This window comes from Ranitomeya imitator, chromosome 7 (genome assembly GCF_032444005.1).
Source record: "Ranitomeya imitator isolate aRanImi1 chromosome 7, aRanImi1.pri, whole genome shotgun sequence".
NCBI classification, from domain to species: Eukaryota; Metazoa; Chordata; class Amphibia; order Anura; family Dendrobatidae; genus Ranitomeya; species Ranitomeya imitator.
This window is the reverse complement of record NC_091288.1, coordinates 170,759,056-170,773,195: the sequence shown is the minus strand read 5'-3', so window position 1 is coordinate 170,773,195 and position 14,140 is coordinate 170,759,056. Positions and strand designations below refer to the sequence as shown.

General features: G+C 43.3%; 1 protein-coding gene across 2 annotated transcripts in view; it reads right to left on the bottom strand.

Annotated features, from left to right (window-relative positions):
• The window catches only part of CLEC16A (C-type lectin domain containing 16A), a 285,953-nt gene that overhangs the window by 77,350 nt on the left and 194,463 nt on the right, over positions 1 to 14,140 (bottom strand). For both annotated transcript variants that reach the window (XM_069734042.1, XM_069734041.1), the window contains exon 21: positions 5,219 to 5,383. In XM_069734042.1, coding sequence (XP_069590143.1) covers positions 5,219 to 5,383 — 165 coding nt within the window. The remainder of the gene's footprint in view (positions 1 to 5,218; positions 5,384 to 14,140) is intronic.

Here is a 14,140-nt window from a genome sequence, read left to right as displayed (position 1 = left end):
CTGTACAATATTGTGGTCGCTATTTCCTAGATGCCCGACCACCTGCAGATTTGTTATTCTGTCAGGTCTATTAGATAGTATTAGGTCTAAAAGTGCTGTTCCTCTGGTTGGATTCTGCACCAATTGTGGAAGATAATGTTTCTTGGTAATTAGCAGAAACCTGTTGCCTTTATGGGTTTCACAGGTTTCTGTTCTGTTTCCCATTTTATATCCGGGTAGTTAAAGTCCCCCATAACCAGGACCTCATTATGGGTTGCAGCTTCATCTATCTGCTTTAGAAGTAGACTTTCCATGATTTCTGTTATATTTGGGGGTTTGTAACAGACCCCAATGAGAATTTTGTTACCATTTTTCCCTCCATGAATTTCGAGGTAACTGGACACAGTCACTGTAAACAATGTTTCTGTTTGTTTTCACTTTCACCCCTATAATCCTTCACGTTTTGCTAACTCCACATAATCCCAACACCTAGTAAGGAACTGTTCATCTCTCTTCAATCCTCCCCATCCACCTCACCTCCTCCTCAGAACTGTTCCTTAACATACAATCCTCTGTCTCAAAGCACAGCCAGCCACCTCATGCCCTCTCCTGCTCCCACCTTTTAACACTTTCTCTGCTCCTTCTCACTGCTGGTGATATCTCTCCAAATTCTGGTCTTCCTCACCACATCCCCATAGTCAGTTCTACCTCCCATCCATGCTCTATTACAAATTTCCATAACCTCTCTAACCTTATATCCATTCGCCCGGCCCCCGCTTCCTCAGTCCCACTAACAGGAGCTCTGTGGAATGTTTGCTCTGTCTGCAACAAGCTTTCTTACATCCATGTTCTTTTTATTACTCACAAACTTTCCTTCCTCGCCATCACCGAAACCTCGCTCACCCCTTCTGACACAGCCTCTCCTGCTGCACTCTCTTACGGTGGCTTCCACTTTTCTCACACACCCGGCCCCAGCAGCAAACATGGCGGAAGAGTTGGTTTTCTCCTGTCAGATAACTGCTCCTTCACCTCAATCCCACTGCCACCCTCTGTTACCCTCCCTTTCTTTGAGGTGCACTCTGTGCGCATCTACTCCCCCTCCAACTGGCTGTCATTTACCGCCCCCCCCTGGCCAGCCACCACCTTCTTTGACCACTTCACCACCTGGCTACTTCATTTCCTTTCTGCGGACATCCCCACTATCATCATGGGCGACTTCAACATCCCCATTGACACTTCCCTCTCAGCTGCCACTAAACTTCTATCTCTCACTTCCTCCTTCGGCCTCACTCAATGGTCTTCTGCAGCCACACACAAAGACTGTCATACACTAGACCTCATCTTCACCCGCCTCTGCTCCCTATCTAACCTCTCTAACTCCCCTCTTCCTCTTTCTGACCACAATCTACTCACATTCTCTTCCCTCTCCACTCCTTGTCTACAATCCCCACCCCACAAACTTGCACACCCTTGCAGAAATTTTAAACACCTTGATCTACACTCTCACTCTGAATCCCTCCTCCCTCTCACAGACATAAGTTCCCTACACAATGCCGATGACGCTGCTGCTCTATATAACACCACAATAGCTGCAGCTTTGGAATCTCTTGCCCCTCTCACACATACCAAAGCTTGAAAAATCAACAGACAGCCCTGGCACACCAGCCTGACTAAAGAACTGAGGCGAGCTTCCAGGGCTGCTGAGCGGAGATGGAAAAGATCCCACTCCAACGAGCACTTCATCGCATTCAAACAGTCCCTCACTACTTTCAAGACCACATTCGCCACAGCAAAACAAACCTACTTCTCATCTCTCATATCCTCCCTGTCTCACAAGCATAAACAGTTATTCAACAACTTCAACTCTCTCCTCCGTCCCCCAGCACCTCTTCCCTCCCCACTCATCTCAGCTGAAGACTTTGCTTCATTTTTCAAGCAGAAGATAAAGAACAGAGACAGTTTTAGTCGGCAACCCCCAGAGCCCTTCCTCCCAACTACCCAGCCCTCCACCTCCAAAACCAACTTCTCCACCATTACAGAAGATCAACTCTCCACTCTACTCTCAAGATCGCATCTCACCACCTGTGCACTTGACCCGATCCCTTCCCACTTCATCCCAAACCTCGCCACAGTCTTCATCCCAACTCTAACCCAACCCTTCAACCTATAACTAACAACTGGTGTTTTCCCCTCAAGCTTTAACATGCCTCAATCACACCTATCCTCAAAAAAGCCCTCTCTTGACCCATCCTCTGTATCTAGCAATCGCCCTATATCACTTCTCCCCTACGCCTCAAAACTACTGGAACAACACGTCCATCTTGAACTGTCCTCCCATCTATCTTCCTGCTCCCTCTTCGACCGCTTACAATCAGGCTTCCGGTCACACCCCTCTACTGAAACTGCCCTAACTAAGGTCACTAATTACCTATTAAGCGACAAGAGCAAGTGACACTACTCTATCCTCCTCCTCCTGTCCTCTGCCTTTGACACAGTGGACCATTCCCTATTACTACAGACCCTCTCATCCCTTGGCATCACAGACTTGGCCCTATCCTGGATCTCGTCATACCTAACTGACCGAACAGTCAGTGTCTCCCATTCACACACCACCTCCTCACCTCGCCCCCTATCTGTCGGAGTCCCACAAGGTTCAGTTCTAGGGCCCCTGCTCTTCTCCATTTACACTTTTGGCCTGGGACAGCTCATACAATCTCATGGTTTTCAGCATCATCTCTATGCTGATGACACACAGATACATCTCTGGACCAGATATCACCACCCTACTAACCAGAATCCCTCAATGTCTATCCGCTATTTCATCCTCCTTCTCCACTAGATTTCTAAAACTTAACATGGACAAAACAGGATTCACTGTCTTTCCCCCCCATCTCACGCGACCCCCCAACTAACCTATCCATTACAGTAAACAGCTGCCCACTCTCCTCAGTCCCACAAGCTCGCAGCCTCGGGGTAATCCTTGACACTGATCTCTCCTTCAAACCGCATATCCAAGCCATTTCCATTTCCTGCCGCCTTCAACTCAAAAATATTTCACGGATCCATACATTCCTAAACCAAGAATCTGCAAAAACCCTAGTCCATGCCTTCATCATCTCCCGCCTTGACTACTGTAACCTCCTGCTCTGTGGCCTCCCCTCTAACACTCTTGCACCCTTCCAATCTATTCTAAACTCAGCTGCCCGACTAATGCACCTGTCCCCCCGCTATTCCCCGGCCTCTCCCCTCTGTCAATCCCTGCACTGGCTCCCCATCACCCAGAGACTCCAGTACAAAAGCCTAACCATGACATACAAGGCCATCCACAACCTGTCTCCTCCATACATCTGTGACCTCGTCTCCTTGTACTTTCCTGCACGCAACCTCCGGTCCTCACAAGATCTCCTTCTCTACTCCCCTCTTGTTTCCTCTTCCCACAATCGCATACAAGATTTCTCTCCCGTATCACCCCTACTCTGGAACTCTCTACCACAACATATCAGACTTTCACCTACCATCGAAACCTTCAAAAAGAACCTGAAGACCTACAAGTACCTCTTCCGGCAAGCCTACAACCTGCAGTAACCACCGATCGACCAAACCACTGCACGACCAGCTCTATCCTCACCCATCCCTTGTAGATTGTGAGCCCTCGCGGGCAGGGTCCTCTCTCCTCCTGTACCAGCTGTGACTTGTATTGTTCAAGATTATTGTACTTGTTTTTATTATGTATACCCCTCCTCACATGTAAAGCACCATCGAAAAAATATATATATATACATATATATATATATATATATATATATATATATATATATATATATATATATATATATATATATATATAATTTTTGGGTCACTACTATTAGTATAACCCCAGTCATGTTCTTCGTCCAGTGGCTACGTTTGTGAACGAGTGAATGAGATCTCTCGAGGCGATTTAGAGATGTTCAGGATTCTAGCAGACACATCAAGGAGTATTTTCTGCCGTTGCTATTAATTTCACCAGAAATGCTGGATGAGCTACAAGTCAGACGCGCTGCACGAGGTCATCCTTCACCGCATGCTTGGAGACATGCCAGAGATTTGTGATGATGTAATTAAACTCTACATCCTGCTTCTCCAGTTTTATTTTGATAAGACCGGAGTACATAGCTATGAAGAAGTATATATTGCGGATGAAAATAAAGTCACTATATAAGACAAAACAACAGAAATGCTAACGTAAACCTGAAACGAGAAGCTCCCCAAGCATCAGTTCCCTTTCTATGACAACTATATATATAATACCTTTCCCCAATTGAAATGCTTGTTTGGCCATCATCGACTTTACCAAATCCCCCCATACTCGGAAAGGACCATAGGCAGGGGCCAGACAGCTGTGGTGGCAGCCTATCCCCAGAGAACAAAAAGTTTGGGCAATGGCATTAACGTGCTTTATACTTCGTTCTCACAACATTATCTGCTAGGGAAAAAGTTTTTTTTTTTTTTTTTTTAGACACAGGACAATTGACCAGTCAGCTGTAGACCACTTTGTCCTAAGGGATGCACAGCCTTTGGAATGGGGGTCACATGCAGCATGCAATAACATTGTGTGTGACCCGCAACCATCTGATCACAGAAACGAGCGTTTGATAGAAGGGATCAGGGACAGGTAAGCACTAATGGATCCCTATATATTGACAAAATGGGGATCTTCTGGCACCTGTGTGACACTCCAGTAAGAAGTAGATGAAGGAGAGCTGTGGCCATGCATGTGTGCAACTATCTTCATTGTAGTATTATAGAACCAGTGTAACCCTTGGTTGTCGACAACTCACAAAATCCACCATAGCGAGAGCTATATGCATGTATGGCAGAATTCCCAATGTTTGGCATGGGATCACCTCCTATGTGGCCCTTAACCGATCTTCTGTACCACATATTTAGAACTCAAGAGATCCAGAACTGCTTGTGCATGAAGTAGGCTCTCCCTACCGTAGTTTATGGTGGGATGCGAAATATCTGGCTTTTTCCAAAAACTGCAACAACAAGGAATTCCGATAACACTATGGAGGCAATATGAAGCAACTATAGATGATTTTTACAGGTATTACGTCAGTTACGTACTGAAGCTGGTATATAAATGAAAGTGAGGATAGACCATTAAGAAGGTGGATAAAGAGGGACTACAATCAACTTCGAAACTACCGGAGATTAATTTAAGCAATGAAAATAGATTTACTTCTGTTGACCATACCTGGTACTTTGTCAACGGACGCAAAGACAGAACGTTGTACGGTGGGGTCACTCCCAACACGGCGAGATTGTTCATAAAACCGGAAGGGAAGATGCTGAGCTGATGAAGAACTATGTCCAAAACCAATCACTTCTTTAGAAGACTGCACTGGTAGATCTAAAAGAGCTGGAAAAGGAGAGAAAAATGGCAATTACCAGCTTTGTCATGCTAGTGGAGGACTTCTACCCAATTTAGGGGTTTAGCAGCCGAGGAAAAAACCCAAATCTTGACTAATTTGTTCATAGGCTCACTTAGGATGAAGCGGCTTCGACATTCACATTCTTTTATTGATTCATCATTAAAATGAGGTGTTTTGAGGGGGGAATCACGACTTTAGTTGCATTTCACGTCTCTACAGATTTCAACATGCACATTCAGTTGAACAAAGAAGAACACAGGTCAATTGTTGGTTAAAAAATGTTGGCCCAGAATTTTCTGGTTTAGAAAATACAATTTCAAATATTATATTAAAAAATTCTGAGTTAATAAAAGAAGGGATCCTCCTTTCGGGATTCCCTTTAAGATGTATATAAAAAATGGTGGAACTATTCTCCGCAAACTTATTTAAGCAAAGACTTTTACAAATGTGATATGATATCAGTCCTCATTAAATGCACATTGACTTTGCATGTATTTCCCGTTTCTTATAAAGCCAGGCTACATGCCAATTCTTGATAGAAGTGAAACCATTAATTAATAAAAGCAGGTAGGGATACAACGCCGAGGTCACTTCTCTAAGTTACAAAAAAACAAAACCTGAATTAATGGGAAATCATACAGTACAAATTACAGTAAATCGAGAAAATATATTATATTCAAAAATGTCCCCACATTAGAGAAACACATACTGTACTGTTTTAACTTCACATATTCTTGATCTGCTTGTTAAAAAGGTCATCAATCACTGGAAGATTTTTTTTTCTACACATGAACAGTTTTTAAACTGCGTGCACACGTTGCGTTTTTTTTGCGTTTTTCGCTATTAAAACGCATAAAAAATGCATACATTATGCATCCCATCATTTAGAATGCATTCCGCAATTTTTGTGCACATCATGCGTTTTTTTCCGCGAAAAAACGCAGCATGTTCATTAACTTTGCAGATTTTTCGAGTTTTTCCCGCTATTTAATGCATTGGGAAAGCTCCAGAAAAAAAACGCAAAAAGACGCACAAAAAAGCGAAAAACACATGCGGATTTCTTGCAGAAAATGTTCGGTTTTGCTCAGGAAATTTCTGCAAGAAATCCTGAACGTGTGCACATAGCCTTACACCTTCCTCCCCCAGAGCATTAGGGCAGGCCGTCCAGATGTCACTGCTCAATTTGGTTTTCACCAGCCAATGATTGGATGTTTCTCTAATGACGCTCTTCTAGTCACCTGATTATCACAGCCAATCATTGGCTGCAGTGGTCCCAGTGGTGTTCCGAACAGCGCAGACATCGTTTCCAGAACCAGGGCAGAACTCCAGAGAGGCGTGCGCAGTACACCTATGTAATTATGTTCATAGGTCCATGTTCCTCAATATAATTTCCTCCTCTCACATTTAACCACCAATTCCATAGGAATCCAGCTGGCTCCAGACCCAGTTGTTGTTTTTTGGTGGGGTGGAGTGGAAAGAAACTGGAATATTTAGAGAATATCACAAACTGATCTGAACACTTGGCTTGCACGTAGACCTCTTGTTTTTTTTTTTAAATTGGACATGTATCAATGTACTGTACGTGACTAATAAGTGTGAAAATGTAAAATTCCAGCCCAACAGTTGAGACAGAAATTTTGATGGTAAGAAAAAAATCAAAAGAAAAACGTTTGAAATAAAATTTCTTGTTCTGGATAAAAGCATTCTGGTAGGCACCAGCGAAGTCATCGGAGTCAGAGACCGTTTTGGATGGAGTTGGAACAAATGTATCAACTTCTGCTTTAAAAAAATAAACCACCATTTAGATAGGTTGATAGAGCATAAAATATATTTATACTATTAACATTTCTAAACCTAACTCCAGTTATAAAGATGATACCATTCACTAACATAAATTTGTCCTTACTAATTATAGACCATTTATAAAAGGAGTTGGACTTTGAGCTGGAGCGGAAGTGTAGAAAAATAGAAATGTCGGCAACCTGACTTACCAACAACAGAGACCTGGTTGACACAGTAAGGGTGTGGTCAGACAACTATGAATAGGACAAAGACTAGTCCGCAGTGCTCAGACTAGCCGCAAATCGCGATCCCCAAGTTTTACAGCTGCATAGAAAAATATGAAGCGGTCGCGATTGGGTGGGGAGAGCTACAGGCCAGTCCATGCATTGCAGTCCGATTTATACATCTTGACTGTGCCCTTATAAAAACAGGAAAGAAATTTAGGAAAAAGTGCATTTTTCATGGCATATAAATAACTTCGCTACCTCAATGTCATCTTAACAGTTCAAAAAACCCAGATGAGTACTTAGATCATTAAGGTTTTGTGCTATCATTCATTAGTCCATGGGGAAAGTAGAAGACCTGCCTAGTGACACAAAAATACCACCTGCTGCGTTCCAACATAAAAATACCACAAAACACCTAAATAGAAGCAAAACTCCAGGCTTCCTCCTTACTGAAGCTAGTTTTAATCGATACACATAAGGCTAAAAGCACCCGTCTAAAGTGTGGAACGTTTTCATTCCACCAGAATCGCTCTGACCTTTCGAGGCATGGATTCCACTAGATCACCGACGGTGTCCTCTGGTATTCGACACCAGGATGTTAGCAGAAGAAAAATTAAAGGATGGATACCTCCCAATCAAAACCTAAAATGTAACTATGCATGGCACATTTATACTGAACGTACCCCCAGTGGTGAAGCGTAAGCAGCCTCAGAGGCAGTCTCCTTCTACGCAAAATTCTTAGGGGCGCCAAATTCGCAAAAAAAAAAATGGTGGAGTCCTCTGTTCCACATACGTGTGGAAGTGCACATGCCACAAATCACAGGGCTAGCACCTCTGAACTGTAGCAGCATCAACAGGACGCCGATAGTTGAAGAGCAACGACCCATAGGCTCCCTACGCCACCATTCTCCATCCTACAAGAAATCAGCATCCAGGCACAAGTGACGCAATGACATTACTGCATTGCACCGCCGGCACAGAGGCGGCAGTGTTACTTTTGGCGGGGGCACTCATCGGGCATCATTTCTTTTTCAGGCATCACTAAAGTGAATTAATATTTTAGAAATCAAGTACTCAGGGGAATTATTGGTTTTAAGGGGGCAATCTAGGGTCTAATTGGTGGGTTTGGGTGCTAAATATTTGCCTAGCTTCTCGCCCCTTACCCTGCCCTTGAATATAGGGAATTAAAGGGTTATTTTCTATACTTGGTTGTTTGGCAGCTGCTATGTACATCAAGTACATTTAGTTTAGCTCTAGGTACTAGGGCTCATTTAGAAAAGCATATTATAGTGATATAAAAGCCGATATATGGATGTCAAATATGGACACATAGATGTAAGGCAGATGACAATATGGATGAAACTTGTCCGATTATTTTCTGGATGAAAATTGGACTAATTTTTCATACCCTGCCTTAGATATATGTATAGTCCCTTTCTCTCCGATCCATCTATGGGTTGGTGAACTATTCTGACAGCGCTTCACCAGATTTAAGGCTTTCATTATACATTTGATTTTTGAGCTTTTACAGAACCATTACAATTATGAGATGCCATCTCTGTGACGGACACTATATTGGCTGCCATTACTTAATATTACAGCTCTATAAAAATGTGCAGTTATAGTAAATGGAATGATTTATAATAATGAACGACCCAACAAATCAATATGGATAAAAAAAAATAAAATAAAAATCAAACTGGGGACATTTTTCCTAGAAATATTCACAATGACATAATTCTTACAGTGTGTAAAGGGTAACTGTTTAACTGAATAGTTAAAGGGAATCTGTCACCGGGTTTTTGCTATGTAATCTGACAGCAGCATGATGTAGAGACAGAGACCCTGATCCCAGCAATGCGTCACTTACTGGGCTGCTTGCTGCAGTTTTGATAAAAATCGCTCTTTTTGCTGTTAAAGAACTAGCAGTTTTCTGAATGCTGAGCTGTGTATAACCCTGCCCACACCACTGATTGGCAGCTTTCTGTATACGCTGATATGCAGTTTGCAGCCAGATTCAAGTTTCAGATTTACCTCTTGTGGTAGTGTCCTCCCGTGTAATACAGGTTGGATATGAGGTCTGTGTCTATCCAGGGAGCTGTTCATTTACTTTTATACTGTACTTTTCCCCTTGACTATAGCCTATTATATTGGCCCTATAAGATCATTTCACCCTCTCCTCTGTAGATCTGTGTACACTCCCCGCCCCAATGCTATCTCTAACGGTTCTAGGATGTTTCGTGCCCAGCAGTTCGCCCCTGGGTACATTTTGCCCCAGCATTTGGCACCCAGGATGTTTTGCCCCTGCACATTTCACCCCCGCACATTTCGCCCCCAGCAGTTCGCCCCTGGGTACATTTCGCCCCTGCACATTTCGTCCCCAGCATTTGGCCCCCATGAAATTTTCGCACCCGCACATTTCACCCCTGCACATTTCGCCCCCAGCAGTTTGCCCCTGGATACATTTCGTCCCTGCACATTTTGTCCCCAGCATTTGGCCCGCAGCAGCTTCGCCCTGGCAGTTCACCCCCAAGAGTTCGCCCCCTGATGTTTGTACCCTTGTGGTTCATGAATTCCTGTCCGTCATCAATGTTTCGCCCCAGCAGTTTGCCCCCCTGCAGTTCGCCCCAGGATGTTTTGCATCCGAATGTTTCTCCTTGTAGGTCAGCTTTGAGAGTCTCCCAAAATCTTAAAATATAACTTTTAATAGAAATATTTAAAAATAGACAAACATATCACACCTACAATACATGAATAAAGTGCTCGTGCCGAAAACCGTGCTCAAGACTAAAAATTGGCTTGGTCTCACCAAATATACACGGACGGATACCCAAAGTCTTTCGAAGGAATCCACAGGGGGTCCATGCAGCAGGGTAAGGTGGGGAAAATGGGGTCCGTTCCCTAAACCACTGTCGTGCCCTTGTAATGCTCCTGTCCTAAAAAGGACAGGTCCCAAGTGAGCCCTGCTATGGACACCCACCAAATGTAAATAAAGGTAAAAACGCCTCCCTACGCGTTTCCTCCCCAGTCCTGGGGATTCATCAGGGGAGTTCTAAGTATCCATTAGGCCATATGTTATTATATCTTAGAATAAATGTCCGTAAATGCTACATAACCGCGTTGCCTAAGAATTCCTGAGAATTAGGGATACTCAGCCACTGCTGTTTTCCAGCATTTACGGACATTTATTCTAAGATATAATAACATATGGCCTAATGGCTAATAAGAACTCCCCGGAAGAGGTTAAATAACCCCTCCCCACCTCCACCCTTCAGTGTCTTTTCCTAATACCACACCAGGATGGATGCAACTCTATTGTATTAGATTTCCATTTCAAAATGTTTATATCACATAAGATAGGAAATATACGGGAGAGTATATAATGGGTGCTGTCAGGATGGACTCCTGGAAACACTATTACCGATAGGACTAATTCCTACTTTCCCAGGACGTCCTTCCTGACAGCACCACCAGAAAAAGTACCAAATAACTCCTATTAGGGCGGGATTACTGCTTGGAGGACTTTCCTCCCAAAAGCCGTCTGTTGGTTTGACAGAACGTCCAGTTTGTAATGTCTACAGAAAGTATTTATTTTGGACCAAGTTGCAGCCCTGCAAATTTGATCCAACGAAGCCCCTGCACTCTTTGCCTAAGAAGCTGAGACTGCTCTAAGTGAGGGAGCCGTAAGGCCCTCCGGTGGAATCTTTCCTGCCGAGGTATATGCTGTGGAAATGGCTAGTTTTATCCACCTAGCTAAGGTGGCTTTTGATGCCTTTTTCCCTCTATTTCTCCCTGCCATCTGAAAGAAGAGATTTGAAACTAGTCTCCAGCCTTCTGTGAGTTTCAGATATTGTAGGACTGTTCTTTTAACGTCCAAAGAATGGAGTGTACTTTCTTTCTCGTTTTTATGGTCCTGACAGAAGGTGGGAAATATTATTTCCTGGCTCCTATGAAAGTCCGTTACAACTTTTGGAAGGAAGGCCGGATCCAGTTTAAAAATGATACAGTCTTCCCATTCTTCTAATATTATTGCCAATATGTGGTTATTCATGGGGAATACCCTATCTCTTCGGGCCCTTAGTCCTCCAAACATCTCGTCCTGGACTGTCATTGGCTCCTTGGATTCTTCCACCATGGTGTTTCAGACTGCTTGTAACAGGGTGTCCGTGTCTTTGGAAAAAAATAAGCATCTTTTCCGATCGCCCGAAAGAGGTACAGAGGAGGATTCGCCTTCTACTGAGTCTAGATCAGAGTAGCAACCGATCTTCTTGAGGTTGGGGAATTCATTCTCAAATGCCTGGATTGCAGCTAGTTCAAAATCCAAAATCAGGTTGTGTGGCTGCAGTCCAGGTTGTATGTTCTTCAGCTCTTGTAGCAATCTCTGGTATGTTGAACGGCTCTTGTCCGTCAGCAAGGCGTACACTACAGGAACAACAAGACCGCTGTGGACTACATGGTTTGTATAGTGGAAAAAATGGCATCAGCAAACCACTCTTTACTTTGAGCCAGTAGATGGAGATTATCTCTTGTTCTCAGGAATTTTCTGCATGAATTCCTGAACGTGTGCACATAGCCTAAGGCTGTGTTCACACGTTCCGGTTTTTTCGCAGTTTTTTCGCGGTTTTTCCCTATAAAACCGCAAAAAAACCGCATACAAGAAGCATCCCATCATTTAGAATGAATTCCGCATGTTTTGTGCACATGATGCGTTTTTTTCCGCATAAAAAACGCATCAGGCACAAAATCCGGACATGCTCATTCTTTTTGCGGTTTTTATGCGGATTTCCCACTACAAAATGCATTGGGAAGTGTCCGGAAAAAACCGCGGAAAAAACGCGTCAAAACCGCGGCAAAAAACGCATGCGGATTTCTTCCGGATTTCATGCAGAAAATGTCCGGTTTTTCACAGGAATTTTCTGCATGAATTCCTGAACGTGTGCACTTAGCCTAAAAGTGAAAGTATTAGTACAGGAAATAATGAGAGACAAAATAAAAAGTAACAAGTAGCAGACAGAGAATTTCAGAATGAATTCACAATACATTTTCCAAATCACAAGCATCCGTTGTTCATATCTCACATTAAAAACTCACATTTTGCTTCAGATTTTCTGATTTTATAACAGAAACGCAAAACTGAAGCAAAATCTGATGTAAAGGGGCTAAACAATATTTGTTTCTATGGCATGTATTGTCCCAGTGGAAAATGATATATTGCAGTTTAAAAATGCTTCCAAGCTTCAAAAATGTCACATTTTCAAAGTCGTGAAAGGATTAATGGCAGCAGAAACTAGCAAAATACAGAATTCCATGATAATCAAAGGTTTACATCAGGAAAAACGAGCAAACATGTAAGAAGTATTTGTGAAAAAAAGCATAGCAACGCAATGGTTCATTAGGTTGGGGTCATATGCAACGTAAATAACTAAATCCCATCCATATGCTGATGAAAAAATGCTGAGTTAAAAAAAATGATGTGCAGCAGTGGCGTACCTATCATGAAGGCAGGGGACGCCACTGCCCCAGGCCGTCAGGTATAGTAGGTGCCTGTCACCTACTAGAGTATGGCAAGGATAAATACTCACCGCCTGCTGCTGTGCTACTTTCCTCACTCTGCTTTAATGCAGATCCTGAGACGTGAGAGATCACATGATTGCATACATCATTCTAGGTCCTGTTATCAAAGCAGAGGAACGCAGCGTGTGGCAGCAGATGGTGAATATTACTTAACCCCCTGCCATGCTCCGGTAGGTTACAGGCACCTACCGGAGCATGGTGTACCATCTTCCCAGCACTAATTCAGCATTGGAACTTCGTTTCAGGCTGTTGGCAGGGGGCGTGGCTAAAGGGGCAGGGCATCGCGGAGGAAGGGGGGCCAAGGCCCCTTCAAAACTTTGCAAGGCCCCTTCAAAATGCTTTGCTTTTTTTTTTTTAAATGTGATGCCCAAAACTGGACATAGTATTCCAGATGAGGTCTGACCAAAGAGGAGTAGAATCCTTAAGGTCCATTCACATGCACTAAGTAGTTGCAGCAGACAATCTGCAGCTAATTTATAGCAGAAAATTCTACACTAAAATTAACATCTAGTGATGCGGGTTTGATGCGACAACCTTGTCCTCTGGCTGTGATTGACAATGGCTGGATACCTGCAAATCATGGTTGGTGGACAAGGTTCCCACTCTGCTTATGAACATGGCAGTCCACTGTATCTTAAAGGCAGGACTTCTACTTTAAAGCTGAGCAGAGAATTAGACTGCAACTAGACAAGTGAGGCATCATACTATCCTCAAAGTTTCCCTTTAAGGCAAAAAAAAAAATCACATAGTATTCTATATCAGCATTTTGTAATATATAATATTTCACATTTGTGCAAGATAAACATTGCAATAATTCTGCATAATGGAAATGTTAAGTTCTTACCAGAGTCATGCAGAAGGAACTGTTGCTGGATGCCATCAATATTGATCTCCTGGAACTCCTGGGGAATAACAAGTTGATCAAGGGTTTGGGGCAACCTTGGAATATTGCCAAGATGCCTTGATAATCGTATTGCTCTCTTCAGTGATGCTTTCTTCGGGAGAAGTGCTACAACATTAGAATGGGCTCCTGAAATAACTTCTGGGAGAATCTGTTGTGGTGTCTCCTGTGTTGTCCTTGCCCTGGTGACCGCCTCATTGACAAGTCGGAATGCTTCAGATCTTGCTGCTTGTGCTGCGTAGTTGTGGGGATTGGTTACT